This window comes from Chiloscyllium plagiosum, unplaced genomic scaffold (assembly GCF_037043375.1).
Source record: "Chiloscyllium plagiosum isolate Xiang-an unplaced genomic scaffold, Cpla_swu_hap1 HiC_scaffold_44, whole genome shotgun sequence".
Taxonomy (NCBI): Eukaryota; Metazoa; Chordata; class Chondrichthyes; order Orectolobiformes; family Hemiscylliidae; genus Chiloscyllium; species Chiloscyllium plagiosum.
The window spans coordinates 6,636,515-6,659,877 of NW_028270182.1; the positions used below are offsets into that span (position 1 = coordinate 6,636,515).

The 23,363-nt window shown below is 48.2% G+C and overlaps 1 protein-coding gene across 3 annotated transcripts; it reads right to left on the reverse strand.

Annotated features, from left to right (window-relative positions):
• Positions 1-5,628: 5,628 nt before the first annotated feature.
• Positions 5,629-22,570, reverse strand: LOC122544311 (uncharacterized). 3 transcript variants are annotated; one of them, XM_087982965.1, is made up of 9 exons: positions 22,371-22,570; positions 22,194-22,252; positions 18,818-18,886; positions 16,566-16,637; positions 15,377-15,495; positions 12,212-12,284; positions 10,198-10,321; positions 8,587-8,784; positions 5,629-6,736 (listed from the first exon to the last, which is right to left on the reverse strand). In XM_087982965.1, exons 2-9 carry the CDS (start codon positions 22,209-22,211, stop codon positions 6,600-6,602), a joined length of 810 nt encoding a protein of 269 aa, XP_087839091.1. In that variant the 5' UTR covers positions 22,212-22,252; positions 22,371-22,570; the 3' UTR covers positions 5,629-6,599. The 3 variants fall into 3 exon arrangements, with proteins under 3 accessions (XP_087839091.1, XP_043539401.2, XP_043539402.2); XM_043683466.2 differs by having other exon boundaries at positions 10,198-10,363; XM_043683467.2 differs by having other exon boundaries at positions 10,198-10,363; positions 22,343-22,570.
• Positions 22,571-23,363: the final 793 nt, after the last annotated feature.

The following is a 23,363-nucleotide window of genomic DNA, read 5'->3' on the forward strand; positions in this document are numbered from 1 at the left end:
GGTCTCCTCCTGCTCCTAATTAAGACATTACCTGATGCCCAGTCTGTGCATTACACTATGAAACCATGAGGAGCCTTAATAAGTTCTGGAGGCAGACACTAACTCCATTTGACTAACGCTCCCCTGACCAGGAGCTTCCAGTTGCTCTGTATCACTCTTGGACTCAAGGTTCAAAGTTCTGGCTAGGGCTAAGACAGAACAGCCCACAGTCACTTACTTCTAGCAGGAAATGGAACCCTGTTGAAAATGGATTTGAAAATTACCCTGAAGGAAAAGAGATGTTCACTTTGTTCTGAATGATACCACTATCAGTCAGGGAGGGGAGTTCAGGCACAGTTTTATCTTTTATGGTGTCTGTTGGAAGGAGACTTTCCAGATCAAAGGCTCACTAACTGCTTTGTCATCTGCCATGTGGGTGTTAGCAGCGTATGCCACACGGAAGTTTTGTGGATTTTTTTCATTTAAAAGCGGAATTGTTTTACAAACAATTCCAGTAAGAGTTGAAATGGAGTTATTTGCGTCACGTGGAATTGTACAAAGCGTTCATCTAATTCTCACTTACTACCGTTCCCCTCGCATTCCCCCCCCCCCCCCCCCCAACACACTCTCGTCAGCTAGTTCGCCTTTTCCCATCTCCTTGTCCATCCTCACCTCAGCAATACCCTTGTTAACATCTCTGGCTGGCTGTTCCGTCACACTCTTGGCCAAACTCCCAACTTGTAGCCTCCTCGTGTGTTCATCCAAAATGAAGGGCTTTTGCCCGAAACGTCGATTCTCCTGCTCCTTGGATGCTGCCTGACCTGCTGTGCTTTTCCAGCACCACTCTGATCTCTACTCTGCGAAACTAGTCTGCGTGTGCACCATGTCCTATTCCCCTATGACCCCAGCCCTCCCATTCCTGCTCACTACCCTAAACTGGCTCCTAGTCCTCAGTGTTCAAACTCCCAACTTTATTGTCATATCCACCCATGGCCTCCTCACAGACCAGTCTGACCCCCACCCCCACCTTCCCTTCTCTGTCTCTCTCTCTCTCCCTTTAAACTCCACAACCCTCTGAGATCTCTGTGCTCTTCCAATACCAGCCTCCTGACACTCCTCCAGCATTGGTGGCTGTGCCCTCAGCTGTATGTGTGTCCTGAAATCTGGAAATCCCTCTCCATCTCTCTCTCTCTCTCTTGTATATTATGATGTCCCTTCAAACCTAGCTCTTTGACCAAAACTCTGAGTTACCCGTTTTCTCATTTCCTAATATGTAGCTCGGTGTCAACTTTGTTAACCTTTTGTGGGATGTTTTGTCTCACAGAAGGTGTTATATAAATTTATTGTTGTTATATCGGAGATAAGTATATGTCTTACTTTGTTTCCTGCCTTTCTTCTGTAGCTCCCCTCCTCTCCTGCAGCATTGACTGCCCCTGTTTGTTGACACTCTCTGCCAGTTTGTAATTGTTCAGGCACGCTTGACAAGAAAGCATTTCAATTTTGCCAGGAAGGTTTCCAGGGCATTAACAGTCAGTTCCTTATCTGCAGCTGTCTTGCTTAGCAAAGCCTAATGCTTGTTCAGCCCTTGACGGTGATTACTCGCATTTCGACCTAAGGCATTTCACACCTTAAGGCCGGACGTCTGATGCATTTTTTTCCTATCAAAATGCTTATGACAATGATTTGCTTTGGAAATGTTCAGGGCTGCTTACAGGCAAAATAAGGGTAGATATTCCAATGCAGAGATGAGGTGACTGACCAGTTTATCTTGTGTTTACAGAAGGTCACAGTGATGGAATTTTTATCTGCGCAGTGTATTTTTTTAACATTCATTCATGGGATGTGGACATAACAGGCAAAGCCAGTTTGTTCTGTATCTCCAGTTGCCCTTGAGATCAGTTAAATGTGAACCATATTAGTCAGAGAATTCTAAAGCACAGAAAGAGGCTCTTCGGCCCATCTTTTCAAAGCCAGTCACCAATTCATTCTAGTCCCATTTTCCAGTACGTGGCCTTATGTGTTATGGTGAGTCAAGTGATCACAGAATTACTTAAGAGTCATAGAGTTATACAGCAAAGAAACAGATCCTTCGGTCAAACTCGTCCACAATGAGCCGATATGCTAACCTGATCTAGTCCCATGTGCCAGCATTTGGCCCATATCTTTCTAAACCTTTCCTATTCATATACCCATCCAAATGCTTTTTAAATATTGTCATTGTACCAGCCTCCACCACTTCCTCTGGCAGCTCATTCTATACACGCACTGCCCTCTGTGTGAAAAAGTTGTCCCTTTTAAATCTTTCCCCTCTCACCTTAAACCTATGCCCTCTAGTTTTGGCCTTCCCTACCCTGGGAAGATTCCTTGTCCTATGCAAGCCTCTTATGATTTTACAAACTTTTATAAAGTCACCCCTCCTGGGAAAACAGCCCCAGCTTAGTTAGCCACTCCCCATAGCTCAAACACTCCAATCCTGGCAATATCCTTGTAAATCTTTTCTGAACTCCTTCAAGTTTAACAACATCCTTCCGACAGCAGGGAGACCAGAATAGAAATCCAAAAGTGGCCTAAAACAATGTCTTGCAGAACTGCAGCATGACCTCCCAACTACTTTACTCAATGCATTGACCAATAACCTTCTTAAACATTGTGATGGTTCCTAACTCTATCAGCCTATTAGGCAGTGGGTTTGAGATACCCTGCTACCTTCTGAGTGAAACAAGTCTCCTCTAAACTTCCTGCTCCATAAAACAATGTCCCCATCTTTGCTCCTCAATTTTTCATTGCAATCAAGTCCTGTCCTCAACTTCCTCTGCTCGAAGGAAAACCGTCCCAGCCCCTCTGCTCTCTCTTCACAGCTGAACTGTTCTAGCCCAGGCAGCATTGCGCATGGGTCTGCACCCTCTCTCGTGTGATAACGTCTTTCCCCAGTGCTCCAGCTGTGATGTAACTAACGTCAAACTCTGTCTGTACGTTGCTGTAGGTGTTGATTGTTGATTGACATGTTAAGCCAGAATGGATGAGGGTAGCAGAATTCAACCCCTCAACTGATATTATCGAACCGGATTGATTTTTTACAGCAATCATAGACTCATACAAGAAGGAAGCAGATCCGTCCATGCCCAACATAACCCCAAACTAAACTAGTCCCACCTGCCTGCTCCTGGCCCATCTCCCTCCAAACCTTTCCTATTCATGGACTTATCTAAGTGTCTTTTAAACATTATAACTGTACCCACATTCACCACTTCCTCAGGAAGTTCACTCCACACACTAACCACGCTCTATGTAAAAAAGTTACCCCTCAGGTCTTTTTTAAATCTGCCTCCTCTCACCTTAAAAATGTGCCCCCTAGTCTTGAAATCCCCCATTGTCGGGAAAAGACAACATAGAACAGAGAACATTACAGCGCTGTACAGGCCCTTCGGCCCTTCGATGTTGCACCAACCATTATCATTAACTATCATAAACTCTATCTATGCCTTTCATTATTTTATAAACTTCTATCAGGTCACCCCTTGACCTCCCACGCTCCAGTGAAAAATGTCCCAACTGATCCAGCCTTTCCTTATAACTCAAACCTTCCATACCTGGCAGCATCCTGGTAAATCTCTTCTGAACCCTCTCCAATGGTAGATTCATGGACACCAATGCAGTTTGACCTACAGCAAATGGATGGCAGTAGTTCAAGAAGGCACCTTCTCCAGTGCAACTAGGGATGGAATAAATGCTGCGACACTCACGTCCCATGAATGATAAAATCCTTAGAAGAGTATAAAGACAGTAGGAGTATACATAAGAGGGAAATCAGGAGGGCAAAAAGGGGACATGAGACAGCTTTGGCAAATAGAATTAAGGAGAATTCAAAGGGGTTTTATAAATACATTAAGGACAAAAGGGTAACTAGGGAGAGAATAGGGCCCCTCAAAGATCAGCAAGGCAGCCGCAAGAGATGGGAGAGATACTAAATGCAAATTTTGCATCAGTGTTTACTGTGGAGAAGGATTTGGAAGATATAGACTGTAGGGAAATAGATGGTGACATCTTGAAAAATGTCCATATTACAGAGGTGGAAGTGCTGGATGTCTGAAAATGCATAAAAGTGGATAAATCCCCAGGACCTGATCAGGTGTACCCGAGAACTCTGTGGGAAGCTAGAGAAGTGGCCTCTTGCTGAGATATTTGTATCATCGATAGTCACAGTTGAGATGCCGGAAGACTGGAGGTTGGCAAACGTGGTGCCACAATTTAAGATGGGTGGTAAAGACAAGCCAGGGAACTATAGACCAGTGAGCCTGACCTCGGTGGTGGGCAAGTTGTTGGAGGGAATCCTGAGGGACAGGATTTACACACATTTGGAAAAGCAAGGACTGATTAGGGATAGTCAACATGGCTTTGTGCGTGGGAAATCATGTCTCACAAACTTGATTGAGTTTTTTGAAAAAGTATCAAAGAGGATTGATGAGGGCAGAACGGTGGATGTAATCTACATGGACTTCAGTAAGGCGTTTGACAAGGTTCCCTATGGGAGACTGATTTTCAAGGTTAGATGTCACGGAATACAGAGAGAACTAGGCATTTGGATACAGAGGGTGGTGGTGGAGGGTTGTTTTTCAGACTGGAGCCTGTGACCACTGGAGTGCCACAAGGATCGGTGCTGGGTCCTCTACTTTTCATCATTTACATAAATGATTTGGATGTGAACATAGGAGGTATAGTTAGTGCAGATGACAGCAAATTTGGAGGTGTGGTGGACAGTGAAGAAGGTTACCTCAGTTTACAACAGGATCTTGATCAGATGGGCCAATGGGCTGAGAAGTGACAGATAGAGTTTAATTCAGATAAATGCGAGGTACTGCATTTTGGGAAAGCAAATCAAAGCAGGACTTACACACTTAATGGTAAGGTCCTAGGGAGTGTTGCTGAACAAAGAGACCTTGGAGTGCAGGTTCATAGCTCCTTGAAAGTGGAGTTGCTGGTAGATAGGATAGTGAAGAAGGTGTTTGGTGTGCTTTCCTTTATTGTCAGAGTATTGAGTACAGGAGTTGGGAGGTCATGGTTAGGCCACTGTTGGAATATTGTGTTCAATTCTGGTCTCCCTCCTCTCGTAAGGATGTTGTGAAATTTGAAAGGGTTCAGAAATGATTTACAAGAATGTTGCCAGAGCTGGAGGATTGGAACTACAGGGAGAGGCTGAATAGGCTGGGAATGTTTTCCCTGGAGAATCAGAGGCTGAGGGGTGACATTATAGAGGTTTATAAAATCATGAGGGTAATGGATAGGATAAATAGACAAGATCTTTTCACTGGGGTGGGGGAGTCCAGAACTAGAGGGCATAGGGTTTAGGGTGAGAGGGGAAAAATTTAAAAGGGACATAAGGGACACCTTTTTCACACAGAGGGTGGTGCATGTGTGGAATGAGCTGCCAGAGGAAGTGGTGGAGGCTGGTACAATGACAACATTTAAAAGGCACCTGGATGGGTACATGAATAAGAAAGGTTTGGGGCTCAGCAGGTCTGGCAACATCTGTGGAGAGAAATCAGAGTTAATGTTTCAGGTCGCGCAATCCCTCCTCAGTTTGGGGCCTGGGAAATATCTTAGATCAGGGTCTGACCAGATAGAGAAGAAACTACAAGCCGCACTCTTCAGCTGGGTACAGTGAAGATCTTTATTAGAATAAATCCATAGAGACTGAATTGATGCCAATTACTGAAAATGTACACAGATGCAGAACTGGGGAACCATCAAATCGAGGAGGCAGTGTGAGTGCTGCACTCATTTTCACCTCGCACTCCTGATAGCTCTGATCTTGTTTGCTATAGATCCACAGCAACATATCTCTCCAATTGCCCCTCTTCCTGTGAGAAGTGAGTGACTGCAGTATAGATTCACTCTTTTATAGCTCATTGAATGCCCATGACTCCAGTCAGAATCACCAGGTCTCATTCCCCATCTTCCCCTGCTTCTCTCAAGAGCATTGGAACCTGGTGCTGAACTCAACTGTGAGCAGCTGGCTTGGGGCCTTCGGCTCAGACCGTATGTCCATTGGAGCCACTGGAAGACTGAATTCCCGGGCAGAAAGGACGCTTGTGATTCAGAAGCTAGGCGATTATCTTTCACAGTTTAACGTCATGGCTCTCCACCCCTCTGCTCAGATGGATCTTCCTCAAGTCTCCCATGCCTTGGTCTGTCAGTCTCTCCATCTCCCATCCCTTTGTCGCTCCCTCCATCTCCAGCCTCTCCGTCATCCGCCCCCTCCATCTTACATCACTCCGTCAGTCACTCTCTCCACCTCGTGTCCCTCCATCTCCTATCCTCTGATATCTCCCCCTTCTCCAAGCTGTTGAGATTGAATGATCAGTATTGCTGCCGCCCCCCCCCCCCCCCCCCAAAACAGGCCTTCCCTAACGTGAGGGCAGAGATCGCATTGGGAATCTTGCGTGACTCCCTTCCCACCACTTCAGCTGCACCCAAACCCCAGGGTATTAAATACAAATCATCTTCCACTCCCAGCTCCGTGACCCCACTGACCCTCCCTTTATCCAGTTAGTCTACTTGCCTACACTACTCTTGGCTGGATTTGTTGCCGGGTTTTGGAACGAGAGGAGACGATGGCCCAGTCACTCGCCATTGGATAAGCTGCTGTCCATTGCCGCTTCATTGTCTGCTTCGGCCTCCACCACTCTCAGCTTCTGTTTCTGCATCTGGTGGAGGGCTTGAACATGGAATCGGTTCAGGGTTTCCAGCTCATCCAAAACTGAAAGACAAAATGAGAGCATTTGCACAGCGCCAGGGAATTAATTGGGAGGCAGTTCCCCACCACCACCTTCTCTCCAAAAAGTAGATTGGTCTCCATCTTTCAGGGTCGCATCGTGGCTTACTGCTTAGCACTGCTACCTCACAGCGCCAGGGACCCGGGTTCAATTCCACTCCTGGTGGAGTGGCCATGCTGAATTGCCCATAGTGTTCAGGGATGTGCAGGTTAGGGTGGATTGGCCGTGCTAAATTGTCCCATAATGCCCAGGGATGTGCAGGTTAGGGTGGATTGGCTGTGCTAAATTGTCCCATAGTGCCCAGGGATGTGCAGGTTAGGGTGGATTGACCGTGCTAAATTGTCCCATAATGCCCAGGGATGTGCAGGTTAGGGTGGATTGGCCGTGCTAAATTGTCCCATAATGCCCAGGGATGTGCAGGTTAGGGTGGATTGGCCATGCTGAATTGCCCATAGTGTTCAGGGATGTGCAGGTTAGGGTGGATTGGCCGTGCTGAATTGCCCCATAGTGCCCAGGGATGTGCAGGTTAGGGTGGATTGGCCGTGCTGAATTGCCCCATAGTGCCCAGGGATGTGCAGGTTAGGGTGGATTGGCCGTGCTAAATTGCCCCATTGTGTCCAGGGATGTGCAGGTTAGGGTGGATTGGCCGTGCTGAATTGCCCCATAGTGTCCAGGGATGTGCAGGTTAGATGCATTAGTCACGGGGTAAATATAGAGTAATGGGATAGGGGAATGGGTTTGGGTTGGTTACTCTTCAGAGGGTTGGTTTGGATTTGTTGGGCTGAAGGGCCTGTTTGCACACTGTAGGGATTCTATGAAATTTCAGTTTGGTGACGGTAATAGAGGAAACTTCCAAAACTTGGTGTACAGAGCCACCCACCGGCCAAAGTTTGAAACAGCAGTATGACCGGCATTGGTTAACGTAATGATTTCTATTGTCAATATTTACACAGGATTGGGTTGTTCAGTCCGCTCTGGTGCTTAATTGGATCACAACCGGTCTGCGTCTCAACTGCACCTTTACTTCATCTCCCTTGACACTCTTACCCGATGGAAATCTATCCACCCCAGTATTGGAAGAACCAACTTCTGCAGGTGGTGAGAGAGTGGGGTTGTGTTCAATTTAAAATCCCACCTATCGCCAGAGCTCTGCATCATCGAGAGATTGGACACTTCGAAATGCAGCATATATTAAACAAAAAAAAACTTGCACTTCACAACCTCAGGGGGTTCCCAATGTACGTCGAAATAAGTGGGTCCTTCCTGAAGCGTATCACTGTTGTGGTGAGAGGAATTATGCACATAGCAAGGTCGCACAGACAGGAATGTGCTAATGATCAGCAATCTGCTGATTTTCTGCAATTAGAATGTTATAGCACAGGAACAGCCCATCCACTCTGTGGTGAAAGTGAGGACTGCAGATGCTGGAGATCAGATGAAGGGCTTTTGCCTGAGTCTTTCCTGATCCTTGGATGCTGCTTGACCTGCTGTGCTTTTCCAGCACCACTCTAATCATCCACTCTGTGTCAGTGCTTCACATGAATGTCCTCCCAACCCCCGTCACTGTATCGGCCTATCTTTCTACTCCTTTCTCCCTCATGTGCTGAGCCAGCCTCCCCCGTTAAATGGGTATATTCATCCTGATTCCTGCCTATGTTAGCGAGATCCACATTCTCTGGGGAAGAAGGTTTCCCCTGCAGGATTGATACGTGAGAATCTGATACTTACGGACCCATTTCACACTCTGGAAATGGAGAGAGAGTGTTGAAGGTAACAGAATACTGACTAACAAGAGCCGAGGTATAAGCGAAGAGCATTTATCTCAACACGTTACCTTTAGTGTAATAGAGCTTTTCTCGGTCTCCATGGATCACAATCCTCTGGAGGAAGTCAGCCACGGCCCCCGTAGCCAGGAACCTCTCGATGAGAGGGAGTGACTCAAAGTACTGGATGTCCAGGGTGAAAGGGTTCGATGGTGTCGGCCAGGTGCAGAGTTCCACTAGCTCAGCCACAATCTCCCAAATCTGTCCACCTGCAGCGAGACAGACAGACAGAGTGAGAGTGAGGGATGCTGCTCAGGAGGAGGCAAGCAGTTTGAAGGGTCAAGGTTAGAGAGGTGCTGGAAAAGCACAGCAGGTCAGGCAGCATCCGTGGAGCAGGAGAATCGACGTTTCGGGCAAAAGCCCTTCATCGTCCATTTTCCTGCTCCTCGGAAGCTGCCTGACCTACTGTGCTTTTCCAGCACCACTCTAATCTTGACTCTGATCTCCAGTATCTGCAGTCCTCAGTTTGAAAGGACCAGGAAACGATCAGGAGCAGGAACTGCACAAGGCAGTGGAGAAACTGAGAGACATATCGATCTACTCTCGGCCTAGAGGGGTCCACATGGATCAGGGAAATCAAAAGGTCGACTACTGGGCACGATGCACTTTTTAAAAATCTATTCTTTCACGGGTCGAGGCCAGCATTTGCTGCCCATAATGTGAGCAGATCTGGGTACCAGACTTTCGGAAGAATATCTAGGCCTTGGAGAGAGTACAATGTAGATCTATAAGAATGATACCCAGGCTTCCTGGGCCACATTATGAGGACAGATTACACCAATTAGGCCTATAACATAGAAGGTCAGGGGGTGATCTGATCAAAGTGTTCAAGACATTTAACAAGAAGAAACCGGGTGGATGAGCAAACGACTTCCACTGGTTGGGGCTTCTAGAACTGGGAGGCAGAGCCTGAGAATTAGCGGCAGACCGTTCAGGAGAGATGTTAGGCAGCACTTCGACACACAAAGGGAGAGAGGGGTTTGGAACTCTCTTCCACAAACAGCAGTGGATGCTGGATCAGTTGTTAGTTTTAACTGTGAGATCAGTAAGTTTTTGCTAATGACAGATATTAAAGGGTATGGACCAAAGGCAGGTATATGGAGTTAGGCCACAGATCGGCTATGATCGCATTGAACGGTGAAACGGGGGGGGGACTGAATGGCCTACTACTGTTCCAATGTTCCTAGCTGCCCCTGAACTCAAACATTGTCATACAGCTGTCTGTTAGTCTGGAATCCAGATGAGACGGCAATTTTTCCTTCCTAAAGAACCTGGGTGAATAACTTGGGCTTTTTACAATCATGAGTCAGAGGCGAGATTTTATTTGCGTGAATTTAAACATCTCTGCCTGCCACTGTGTCATTTACACAGACTTCAGGGTTACTAGGGCCAAAGACATTACCACTACCACCAATGCTTCCTTCTCAATGGAGCCAAGGTCTGGGTGCTCCAAGGCATGGTAGTCATGGGTCATTTCCTGATACCTCTCCAGTGCCCAGGCCATGTTTGGGGGCAGGTGGGTGGTCTGTTTTCTGAGGCTAACAAGCCAGGCGAAGGAGCAGGGCTAAAGGAAAACCCAGTTTAAAAAGAATCGCAGGCAAGCACGCGTTCAAAAGGATTACCATTCTGGCGCCAATCCCGAGTGGAGTTTAGCTTCAGAGGGCTGTCCTTACATGCCCAGTCCCCACCGGTTGCTTTAATGAGACGCTCGTGGTTGGATCGGATCCACACGTACGGGCACTGGTACTTGGCATAGCAAGCCAACAGAAAGAGGGTACAGTTCAGTTCCTAACAGAGACAAGAAGATCATTAGGCCACTGCACCCCACACACTCACATACAGACGCACACACTCACACAAACTCTCACACTCTCAGACCTGCACACATGCACTCTCACATATACACACATGCACAGACAGACTCAGACAGACACACACTCTCACACAGACACCGACTCTCTCAAAGACACACACACACTCTCACAGATACACACACACTCTCTCAGACACAAACACACTGTCTCACGGACACACACACTATCTCTCACACACACAAATTCACTCTCTCATTGATGCACACACATACATACACTCTCTCTCTCACAGACACACATACTCTCCCATAGACACACACACACTCACTCTCTCTCTCTCAGACACACACACTCTCTCACAGACTGATCCTCTTTCACAGACACACACACCCTCTCACAGAAAGACATGCACGCACATTCTCTCATAGACACAGACACAGGCACACACACTCTTACACAGACATACACACTCTCTCTCACAGACATACACACACTCTCACACAGACATACACACATTCTCACAGACATACACACGCACACTCTCTCATAAACACAGACACACACTCTCACTCACAGACACACACACACTCTCTCACAGACTGACCCTCTCTCACAGACATACACACGCGCACTCTCTCACAGACACACACTCTCACTCACAGACATACACACTCTCACAGGCACACACACACACTCTCACTCACAGACATACACACTCTCTCACAGAAACACATACACTCTCTCACAGACACAGACGCACACAGTCTCTCAGACACACACACTCTCTCACAGACACACACACTCTCTCATAGATACATGCACTCTCACTCACAGACACACACACACACATACACATTCACTCCCTCACAGGCATGCACGTGCACACACACACTCCCTCACAGACACAGACATGCACTACCTCACAGACACAATCTCTCACACACACACACACACTCTATCTCACAGACAGATACACACACATGCACACACAGACTCTCTCCCTCACACACACTCAAACATACGCACAATAAGACTCATTCATACATAAAAACGCACAGACTCACTCACACACGTGTGCACACATAGATTTACTCACACATGTGCATGCACACAGATTCACACGCGCGTGTGCACACACACATGCGTGTGCATAGACTCACTCTCATACGCATGTGCACAGACTCACACAAACACACGTGCACACACAGACTCATGCAAACACACACGCGTGTGCACAGACTGTCACACAAACATACTGACACAAACAGACTCACACATGCAAACACAGACACATAGACACACACACGAACGCGCGAGCACAGACATACACATGCGCATGCACACACAGATTCACTCACACATGCATGTGCACACAGATTCACACACATTCACGTGCACACACAGACTCACACGATGGTTCAGTGGTTAGCACTGCTGCCTCACAGCGCCATCGTCCCAGGTTCGATTCCAGCCTTGGGCAACTGTCTGTGTGGAGTTTGCATATTCTCCCCGTGTCTGTGTGGGTTTCCGCCCAGTGCTCTGGTGTCCTCCCACTGTCCAAAGATGTGCAGGTTAGGTGAATTGGCCGTGCTAAATTGCCCATAGTGTCAGGTGCATTAATCAGAAGGGGGGTGGGTTACTCTTCGGAGGGCCGGTGTGGACTTGTTGGGCCGAAGGGCCTGTTTCCACACTGTAGGGGAATCTAATCTAATCTTATCTAATCACACATGTGCTCACACAGACTCACACACACAAACACGCTCACACATACACACGGTCTCACACACACACACGGACTCACACACACACTGCAGTTACTCACTGGGAGCGCAATTTCCCGATCACAGGGAGATGCTGGAGGCAGTCCCACATCAGTGTGCCCACAGCCGCTCATTCTGAGGAAGAAAGGTAAACAAATTATTGATAGGGCGCATGGAAGGAGTGAAGGAAGAACATATGAACACACGGCAAATGAGCTGGAGTGTAATAATCAGTCCATCGAGCCTGCTCTGCCATTCAATTTGATCTTGGGTTTCAACTCGCCAGCTTTCTCTTACGTCCATGAGCCACCACATGTCTGTTTATCTCTGCCTGATGGGATATCCATAACTTCCTGGGCTGGGAATTTCTAAAATTTAAAACACAAGACATGCCAGCTCCAAATGATTGACCCCTTGTTAACACTCAAGTTTTTAGACTCCCTAACCAGTGGAAACAATCTTGCAGCGTCTAACCTGTCATACCCTTGCTCGTTAGCAATCCACCCAGTATTTATCACTCTCTTGGCTTCCCATCAGCAACATCTTTGATTGCATATCCCCTTTCTCTTTCTCTCTGGGCACTATCTCCATGGTCTGTTCACCAATTCACCCTCCTCATCTGCAGAAATACCAATCCTTCCCAGCTACTTTGAGTTTCGTTATAGGACCACTCGATTTGAAATGTTTTTCCCTCAATGTTGAGAGAATGAAGGGTTCTGAGGAAGGGTCACTGGACCAGAAACATTAAGTCTACCTTCTCTCCACATATGCTGAGTTTTCCTGACAGTTTCTGTTTTGGTTTCTGCTTTCCAGCCTCCATGGTTTTCTTTTCTAATGGTACTGAACAAAGAGACCTTGGGGTGCAGGTTCATAGTTCCTTGAAAGTGGAGTCGCAGGGCAGGACAGGGTAGTGAAGAAGGTGTTTGGTACGCCTGCCTTTATTGGTCAGTGCATTGAGTATAGGAGTTGGGAGGTCATGTTACGGCCATACAGGACATTGGTTAGGCCACTTTTGGAACACTGCGTTCAATTCTGGTCTCCCCGCTTTAGGAAGGATATTGTGAAACTTGAAAGGGTTTAGAAAAGACTTACAAGGATGTTGCCAGGTTTGTAGGGAAAAGCTGAATAGCCTGGGGCTAATTTCCCTGGAGCGTCAGAGGCCGAGGGGTGACCTTGTCGCGGTTTATAAAATCATGAGGAGCACGCATGGGGTGAATAGCCAAGGTCCTTTTTCCCAGGATAGGGGAATCCAAAACTAGAGGGCATAGGTTTAAGGTGAGAGGGGAAAGATTTAAAAGGGACCTAAGGGGCAACTTTTTCACGCAGAGGGTGGTGCATGTATGGAACGAGTTGCCAGAGGAGGTGGTGGAGGCTGGTACAATGACAACATTTAAAAGGCATCTGGCTAGGTACATTTATAGGAAAGATTTAGAGGGATATGGGCCAAATGCTGGCAAATGGGACCACATTAATTTGGATATCTGGTTGGCAAGGGCAGAATGTCCTGGACAGAGTGGATGTTGGGAATATGTTTCCGTTAGCAGGAGAGACTATGACCCGAGGGCACAGCCTTCGAGAAAAGGGAAGACCCTTTAGAATGGAGAGAAGGAGAGACGTCTTCAGCCAGAGAGTTGGGAATCTATGGCATTGAGTGTATTTCAGACGGAGATAGATAGGTTCCTGAGTATCAAGGGAATTGAGGGTTATGGGGAGAAAGTGGAAGAATAGGGTTGAGAAACATATCAGGAGAAAGTGAGGACTGCAGATGCTGGAGATCAGAGCTGAAAATGTGTTGCTGGAAAAGTGCAGCAGATCAGGCAGCATCCAAGGAGCTGGAGAATCGACGTTTCGGGCATGAGCCCTTCTTCAGGAATTCTTCTTCTGAAGAAGGGCTCATGCCCGAAACGTTGATTCTCCTGCTCCTTGGATGCTGCCTGACCTGCTGCGCTTTTCCAGCAACACATTTTCAGTTGAGAAACGTATCAGCCATGATAGGATAGCAGAATAGACTCAATGGGCTGAATGGCCTAATTTCTGCTCCTACATCTTATGGATCTGTTTCCACGCTATACATCTCAATAACTCTATTATGAGGTCAGTGACATTCCCACTACCTCCCCCATTTCGCATGGGGAAATCCTTTGTCTACCTCAACACAGCATCCTACCCAAAACCAAGCGGATGAAAAGGGAAGGAGAGTGGATAAGATTGGGTAAAATACAGCTCCTTCGAGAGGTAATTGGAGCTGTGCTCTGAGGCCCGGGGAAAAATGAGCTTGTTTCTGTATTTGGGTGACCCTGCAAGGGGGTGGGGGCGATGCTGACTCCAGACCCAGAATTCAGGTAGGAATGCCCTGGAGTGGCGGTTTTTCCTCGTCCACCCTGCAGGTGAATCAGGAATCGTCATAAGGAAGTCCAGGACTTTGTGATATTGACGCGGCAGGCCCAGCAATATTTCAGAAGGTAAAAGGCTGAGCACCAGTTGGATTCTGATAAAGAAAACGGCGACTGCTCCTTCCGATGCTGCACATTCCAAGCTATTTTGGAATTTTCCCAGCACCTTTGCCAACTGTTCCCACTAATCTGGAGCTCCCTGTTGCCTGCCAGTGAATCTGGCCACTGGCATGTCCTGGGTGGATCGGGATGAGTTACAGAGTCATAGACCCTTCGGCCCAACCAACACATGCCCAACATTATCCCACACTAAACTAGTCCCACCTGCCTGCTCCTGGCCCATCTCCCTCCAAACCTTTCCCGTTCATGTCCTAATCCAAATGTCTTTCACACATTGTAACTGTATCTACATCCACCACTCCCTCTGGAAGTTCATTCTGCACACGAACCACCCTCTGTGTAAAAACATTGTCTCTCCTGTCTTATTTAAATCTCTCCTCTCACCTTAAAAATGTGCCCCCTAGTCTTGAAATCCCCCACCCTAGGGAAAAGACACCTGCCGTTCACCTTATCTATACCCTTCATGATTTTATAAACCTCTATAAGGTCACCTCTCGACCTCCGACTTCACCCCTCAGCCTCCTGCGCTCTAGTGTTAAAATGTCTCAGTCTGTCCTTATAACTCTAATTAGCTGTATCCCTGATGAAGGGCTTTTGCCCGAAACGTCAATTTTCCTGCTCCTTGGATGCTGCCTGAACTGCTGTGCTTTTCCAGCACCACTCTAATCCCTTCTCTGTACCCAGCAACACGCTGGTAAATGAGGATGACTTCACCTCTTCTGTGATCGCAGTGATGTCAGCAGAGATTGGTCAGCGTAGGGTAACTCGGCGACTCCAAACCCCTCGTCAGGAGAACTGACCAGACTCCCAGGAAAACTAGCCGATCGCCAGCTCTTGAGAGACGAGAAAAGAAAGAGACAGATGGCCTGATTCTTGATTTTTGTCCCTTTGTGCATAAAACTACATACAGCGTACTGCAGAGAGACAGAGAGATCTGCTTTCAAAGCTTTCTGTCTTGCACTCTTCAGGATAAATGCAAGAATGCCAAATTCTAAAGGGAACAACAATTTGTGTGATTTGAGGTGTGTGTGGTTGAGGCATTGCCATAGAGGGTGCTCCAGGCAACTGCAGCAATTCACCAAAGATCCTTAGGCAGCACCTTCTAAACCCATGGCCATTCCCATCTAGAAGGTCAAGGGCAGCAGATACATGGGAACACTACCCCCCTACAAGTCACTCGCCATCCTGACTTGGAAATATATCACTGTTGCTTTAGTGCCGTTGGGTCAAAATCTTTGAATTCCCCCCACCCCCGAAGGGCATTGTGGGTCAATCCACAACACATGGACTGCTGCGATTCAAGATGACAGCTCACCCCACCTTCTCAAGGGGCTACTAGGGACGGGCAATAAATACTGGGCCCAGCCAGCGACGTCCACATCCCACAAATGGTACTGACGCTAGTACAGACCAGCATGTGAACCGCTTTGTCGGGTCTTGTTATTGAGTCGAGAGTCATCCAGCTTGGAAAAGGACCCTTTGGCCCAACCAATCTATGCCGACCATAATCCCAAACCAAACTAGTCCCGCCTGACTGCTCCTGGCCCATATCCCTCCAAACCTTTCCTTTCCTGGACTTATCTAAATGTCAGTTAAAAGTTGTAATTGTACCCACATCCAACACTTCCTCAGGAAGTGCATTCCACATGTGAAACACCCTCTATGTCAAAAGATTTGCCCCTCGTTTCTTTTTAAAATCTCTCTCCTCTCATCTTAAAAAGTATGCCTCTGAGGGAAGAGAAGGCTGTCACTAACCCTATTTATAACCCCTTGTTATTTTATAAACCTCTGTAAGGTCACCTCTTGACCTCCAACTTCACCGTTCCCACCAGGAAGGGTCCCTAAAGCTCTCACATGTTCAGGATTTACACGGAGGTGCCAAGGAGGCTCAGGAGACACTTACCGAATCCTCATTCACCACAGTCAGCAGCAACTCCTCACGTCCCCGCAACCATGGCTGGAAGTAGCGGAAACCCTGAGAAAGGAAGGAGAGGAGAGGAAAACAGGAAGAGCCACCAGGTGTCTGATCTCCTGTGACATTCAATCTTCCATCCATAGAACAGGTGGTTTCATAGAATGATGCAGAAAGGCCATTTGGGTCTGCACTGATCCTCGAAACAGCATCCCACCCTATCCCCGTAACCCTGCATTTCCCACGGCTAACCCAACCCTAACCTGCACATCCCTGGGCACTATGGGACAATTTAGCACTGCCAATCCACCCTAACCTGCACATCCCTGGACACTATGGGACAATTTAGCACGGCCAGTCCACCCTAACCTGCACATCCCTGGGCACGATGGGACAATTTAGCACGACCAATCCACCCTAACCTGCACATCCCTGGGCACTATGGGACAATTTAGGACGGCCAATCCACCCTAACCTGCACATCCCTGGGCACTATGGGACAATTTAGCACGACCAATCCACCCTAACCTACACATCCCTGGGCACTATGGGACAAATAATCACGGCCAATCCACCCTAACCTGCACATCCCTGGGCACTATGGGACAATTTAGCACTGCCAATCCACCCTAACCTGCACATCCCTGGACACTATGGGACAATTTAGCACGGCCAGTCCACCCTAACCTGCACATCCCTGGACACTATGGGACAATTTAGCACGGCCAATCCACCCTAACCTGCACATCCCTGGGCACTGTGGGACAATTTAGCACGGCCAATCCACCCTAACCTGCACATCCCTGGGCACTATGGGACAATTTAGCACGGCCAATCCACCCTAACCTGCACATTTTTGGACTGTGGGAGGTAACCGGAGCACCCGGAGGAAACCCACGCAGACACGGGGAGAATGTGCAAACTCCACACAGTCAGTCGCCCGAGGTAGGAATTGAACCCGGGTTGCTGATGCTTTGAGGCAGCAGTGCTAACTGCTGAACCACAGCAGGCTCACCTTGGAGGAGCTGGTGTATGAGAGGGTCGAGTATCCGCTCCAGAGAGCTGAGGACCAAGTGTAAGCCTGCACTCCACATCACAATTACTGAGGGAGTGCTGCACGGTCAGAGGGAATGTTTCGCAAATATTAAACTGAGGCTCCAGCCACCTCTCACAGTGCACGCAAACGGTCTCACTGCAATTACTTCAGACAGGGAGAGGGGGTGCTCTCTCTGATGTCCTGGACCAATATTTAAACCCTCAATCAACATTACTAAAAAGATACAGATAATAACGTTATCACCCTATGATTATTTATGGGATCTTACTCTGTATGCTCCTGAGCAGATCAGCTGGGACCTCACTAAACGTTGGAGATGCTGCAATGAGTACAATGCAGCTGCTCCAAATCCGACTTCCCACGTGCTCCCGTTTGACTTGACAACAGGGACTACGATTCTGGCACCACAGTGCTCCCTTCACAGTGTTCTGGGAGGGATCTGGGAGTGCTAGTCGAGGATTCTCTAAAGGTAAACATGCAGGTTGAGTCCGTGATTAAGAAAGTGAATGCAATGTTGTCATTTATCTCCAGAGGGTTGGAATGTAAAAGCACCGTGTTACTGAGCCTTTATAAAGCTCTGGTTAGGCCCCATTTGGAGTATTGTGTCCAGTTTTGGTCCCCACAACTCAGGAAAGACATACTGGCACTGGAGCGTGTCCAGCGGAGATTCATACGAATGATCCCTGGAATGGCAGGTCTAACATTTGAGGAACGGCTGAGGATCCTGGGATTGTATTCATTGGAGTTTAGAAGATTAAGGGGAAATCTAATAGAAACTTACAAGATAATACATGGCTTGGAGAGGGTGGACGCTTGGAAATTGTTTCCATTAGTCGAGGAGACTAGGACCCGTGGACACAGTCTTAGAATTAGAGGGGGTAAATTCAGAACAGAAATGCGGAGACATTTCTTCAGCCAGAGAGTGGTGGGCCTGTGGAATTCATTGCCGCAGAGTGCAGTGGAGGCCGGGACGCTAAATGTCTTCAAGGCAGAGATTGATAAATTCTTGATGTCACAAGGAATTAACGGCTACGGGGAGAATGTGGGTAAGTGGAGTTAAAATGCCCATCAGCCATGATTGAATGGCGGAGTGGACTCGATGGGCCGAATGGCCTTACTTCCGCTCCTATGTCTTATGGTCTTATGGTTTCTGGACGGACAGAGTCCTCGGTCTGCCTCCCCTTACCTGCAGCGACCCCAGTACCACCAAATCAGCGAGGAATTCTTGAATCTTCTTCCCTCCCTTGGTCTGGTCCTAGAAAGACAGCACACACAGGTGTCACAATAGGTTCCATTCACCATTTGTTCCTGTTAATGGCTGTTAAGGTATGGCCCCTGGATTAGTGTGCAAGAACATTCCAGTTTCCAATCCTCCTCTTGCATGTGGAGCTCAATTCATTGCTGCACTTATGGTGTGTAAGCAGCAGTGCAGCTTAAAAGGGGATGCTTTGATGCCTATCTTCCTTCAGATGAAACATTAAATGTGAGATCCGAGTTCCCTCTCAGGTGGATGTAAAGGATCCATATTGATTCATGGGATGCGGGCATCACTGGCTTAACCATCATACCCATCCCTAACTGCCCAGAGGGCAGTTAAGAGACAATCACATTGTTGGACTCACATGTAGGCCAGACCAAATAAGGGTGGCAGATTTCCTTCCCTAAAGGGCATTAGTGAACCAGATGGGTTTTTTCTGACAATTGACAATGGATTCATTTAGATTCTTATTTCCAGATGACTATTGAATTCAAATTCCACCAGCTGCCAATACACTCAGACCAGATACTCAACTACTACCAATACCCACAAATGGAGCTGCATCAGGACATTATTTAAACAGGCCACAACACACTGCAGCACCCACGAACTACGAGTAGCAAAAGAAAAATACAGCATATTCAAGAACAACGGGTACCCGATACACACAGTCTGCTGATTCTTAAACTACAAACCCAAACCAGAGGACACAACATGCCCAGAGACTCGAGCCACACTACCATACACCACAGACATCTCGGAGATGACTACCAGACCACTCTGGCCTCTTGGCATCATGGTAGCCCACAAACCTACCAACACACGGAAATAGCTACTGATGAACCTAAAGGACCCTGTACCAAAAAACAGCAAATTGAATGTCATTTACAAAGTACCCTGCAAGGACTGCAACAACCACCACATTGGACAGACAGGCAGGAAACCAGCCACCAGGATACACGAGCACCAACTAGCCACCAAAGGACGGGACCCCATTTACCAAACTCTGAGGAAAGGAACCAGGAATTATATCACCCGCCCAAACTTACAACCATAAGCCATTCATCAGGAATGGATACATTCCCGATGAAGGGCTTATGCATGAAATGTCAACCCTCCTGCTTCTTGGATGCTGCCTGACCTGCTGTACTTTTCCAGCAACCTACTTAAATCAATCTCGTACCATTTGCCAGCATCTGGCCCATTCATTCCCATTCATATACCCATTCCCATTTATAGACCCATCCAGGTGCATTTTAAATGTTGTCATTGTACCAGCCTTCACCACTTCCTCTGGCAGCTCAGTCCATACACGCATCACCCTCTGCATGAAAAAGGTCCCTTCTAAATCTTAAATCTAAATCTAAATCACCTTAAACCTATGCCCTTTAGTTTTGGACTCCCCTACTGTGGGAACAAAGACCTTGCGTGTTTACTCTATCCACGCTCCTCATGATTTTATAAACCTCTATGAGGTCACCCCTCAGCCTCCGATGCTCCAGGGAAAACAGCCCCAGCCAATTCAGCCTCTCCCTGTAGCTCAAACCCTCCAACCCTGGCAACATCCTTGTAAATCTTTTCTGCATCCTTTCAATTTTCACGACATTGTTTCTATAGCAGGGAGACCAGAATTAAATGCAGTATTCCAGAAGAGGCCTAACCAACATTCTGTACAGCCGCAACATGGTCTCACAACTCCTATACTCAATGCACTGACCAACAAAGGCAAGCAAACCAAACGCCTCCTTCACCACCCTTTCTACCTGCAACTCTGCCTTCAAGGAACCATGAGCCTGCACTCCAAGGTCTCTTTGTTCAGCAACACTCCCCAGGACCTTACTATTAAAGGTATAAGTCCTGCAAGTTTATTTCCCTCAAGATTTGATTTATTTTTGACATCATTCACTTCCACCACCCTCTTGAGCAGGAAGACCACTCGCTGTTGAAAAATGTCCTTCCCCACATCCACCCCCTATCTCTTACCTACTACCTCAAATTAGTGTCCCTCAGTCCTCATATTATTAGCCTAGAGAAACACTACTTCTACAGCTTGCTTATCTGAACCTGTCACAATCTGAGACACCTTAATCTGTGACCGCCAATATTCCCTCTGAGCTGTGCAGCAAGCCACTCCGAGGTACGCGCCAGTAGAGTGTACCGATGCATGGATATCCAGTTTTGGAAGTCACTGCCACCCATCAGATTTCAGAGGTCTTCTCACGCCGAAACAAGAATTACAAAGAGCATTGGTGACCAACAGTTCCACATTTTCCAGTACTGTCCTGCAGTCGAGGCACTGCCTCACGTCAGAGGCTGATGAAGTTGGGGATTCTGTATTTTTTGAACTGCTGCACTAGAGATTACAAACTCTCTCTCTCTTCCAGAGATCTGTGATTTTTTCACATACACACTTGCGCAGTGCTCTCTGTTCCTGTTGGCACCCTGTGTCTCCACCACATGCACTATGAAGAACGCCCAATCCTCCACTCCCACCAATCGCCCAGAGTGTAGGCAGTAATCCTTAGCCCCATGCTGGGGATACCACTCCAGCCTCTCCTGTACTCTGAAGGACTTGTTAACATGACCCGTTCACCACAAGAAGCTCCTCACACTAATATGTCCCTTATCTTACCCATCTGTCCACATATTCCTCTAAATTAGTTCCTGTGCTGTGAGTGTCTGGCAGTGAGCAATTATTGCTCATCTTGAATTGCCCTTCAACTGAGTGCCTTGGTAAGACACTTCAGAGAGCAGCGAGAAGAAACTGAGGGATGCAGATGCTGGAGATCAGAGTCGAGAGCGTGGTGCTGGAAAAGGACAGCCGGTCAGGCAGCATCCGAGGAGCAGGAGAATCGACGTTTAGAGCATAAGCCCTTCATCAGGCTAGCAGCTAGAGTCAACCTAAATTGCTGAGAGTCTGGAGTCGCATGTAGGCCAGACCAGGTAAGGATGGAGGGTTTGCTTCCCTGAAGGACATTACCACAACAAATGGGTTGTTAATGGCAACAGGCTGCGGTTACATGGTTGCCAATGTGCTGGCTTTTAATTTCAGATTTTTGCTGAATTTAAATGTCACCGTCCATATCGCTGACCTGTTCTAGAGTCCCAGCCCAGCAACATTGTCACTAGGCCATCAGCCTTCTTGTTGGTCCAACGTTTAGGATATTATAACCTTGGCCCCACTTCAAAAAAGTGTAAATACAAGGTGGCCCTGCCCAAGACTGGGAGAGGCAGCTATTCGAATGCAGTTGGAAGGAAAAGAGAACGACCAGCGTTTAACAATATCAATAAAAGCATGGCCTACCTTTGTGGACGAACACATACTGATCACTCCTGCCTAAAGGGAGAGGCAGAAAAATGAAACTGCAGGAGGAAAAGTACATTATTTTAATTTGAGGGTAGCAGAATCACACTCCCAAAAACATTTCCTTAGAATTTATAACATGCCAGTACCTTCACAAGGTGGGTTTCATTTATTTACCTGAAGCAGATTGCCCAATATTAATAATTATTTTGATGTGAACCCCTGTTTGCTTCCAATTGCAACAGGGACTTGACTGGCTCGGATGGAGGTCTGTGCAAAAGGAGCATAAAACCAGGTTTAAAATAAATATGGTGAATGCACTAACTGGGCATGGACCTGCTCTTCGTCAACAAAAAGGAAAGGATGGAGAGAGGATACCCCAGTAACAGGGCCCCGCCTCCCCTAGTAACAGGGCCCCGTCTCCCCTAGTAACAGGGCCCCGCCTCCCCCAGTAACAGGGCCCCGCCTCCCCTAGTAACATGGCCCCGCCTCCCCAGTAACATGGCCCCGCCTCCCCTAGTAACAGGGCCCTGCCTCCCCTAGTAACAGGGCCCCGCCTCCCCCAGTAACATGGCCCCGCCTCCCCTAGTAACAGGGCCCTGCCTCCCCTAGTAACAGGGCCCCGCCTCCCCGAGTAACATGGCCCCGCCTCCCCTAGTAACAGGGCCCCGCCTCCCCTAGTAACAGGGCCCCGCCTCCCCTAGTAACAGGGCCCCGCCTCCCCTAGTAACAGGGCCCTGCCTCCCCCAGTAACAGGGCCCCGCCTCCCCCAGTAACAGGGCCCCGCCTCCCCTAGTAACAGGGCCCTGCCTCCCCCAGTAACAGGGCCCTGCCTCCCCTAGTAACAGGGCCCCGCCTCCCCTAGTAACAGGGCCCCGCCTCCCCTAGTAACAGGGCCCCGCCTCCCCCAGTAACAGGGCCCCGCCTCCCCCAGTAACAGGGCCCCGCCTCCCCTAGTAACAGGGCCCCGCCTCCCCTAGTAACAGGGCCCCGCCTCCCCTAGTAACAGGGCCCTGCCTCCCCCAGTAACAGGGCCCTGCCTCCCCCAGTAACAGGGCCCCGCCTCCCCTAGTAACAGGGCCCCGCCTCCCCTAGTAACAGGGCCCCGCCTCCCCCAGTAACAGGGCCCCGCCTCCCCCAGTAACAGGGCCCCGCCTCCCCTAGTAACAG

What these genes read in the sequence shown, in the direction of transcription:
- LOC122544311 (XM_043683466.2), bottom strand. An exon ending in TCACTGCGATCACAGAAGAG is followed by an intron (nt 12,285 to 15,376) that starts GTGAAGTCATCC and finishes TTTCTTCCTCAG; the next exon opens with AATGAGCGGCTGTGGGCACA. An exon ending in ATCGGGAAATTGCGCTCCCA is followed by an intron (nt 10,364 to 12,211) that starts GTGAGTAACTGC and finishes TGTCTCTGTTAG; the next exon opens with GAACTGAACTGTACCCTCTT.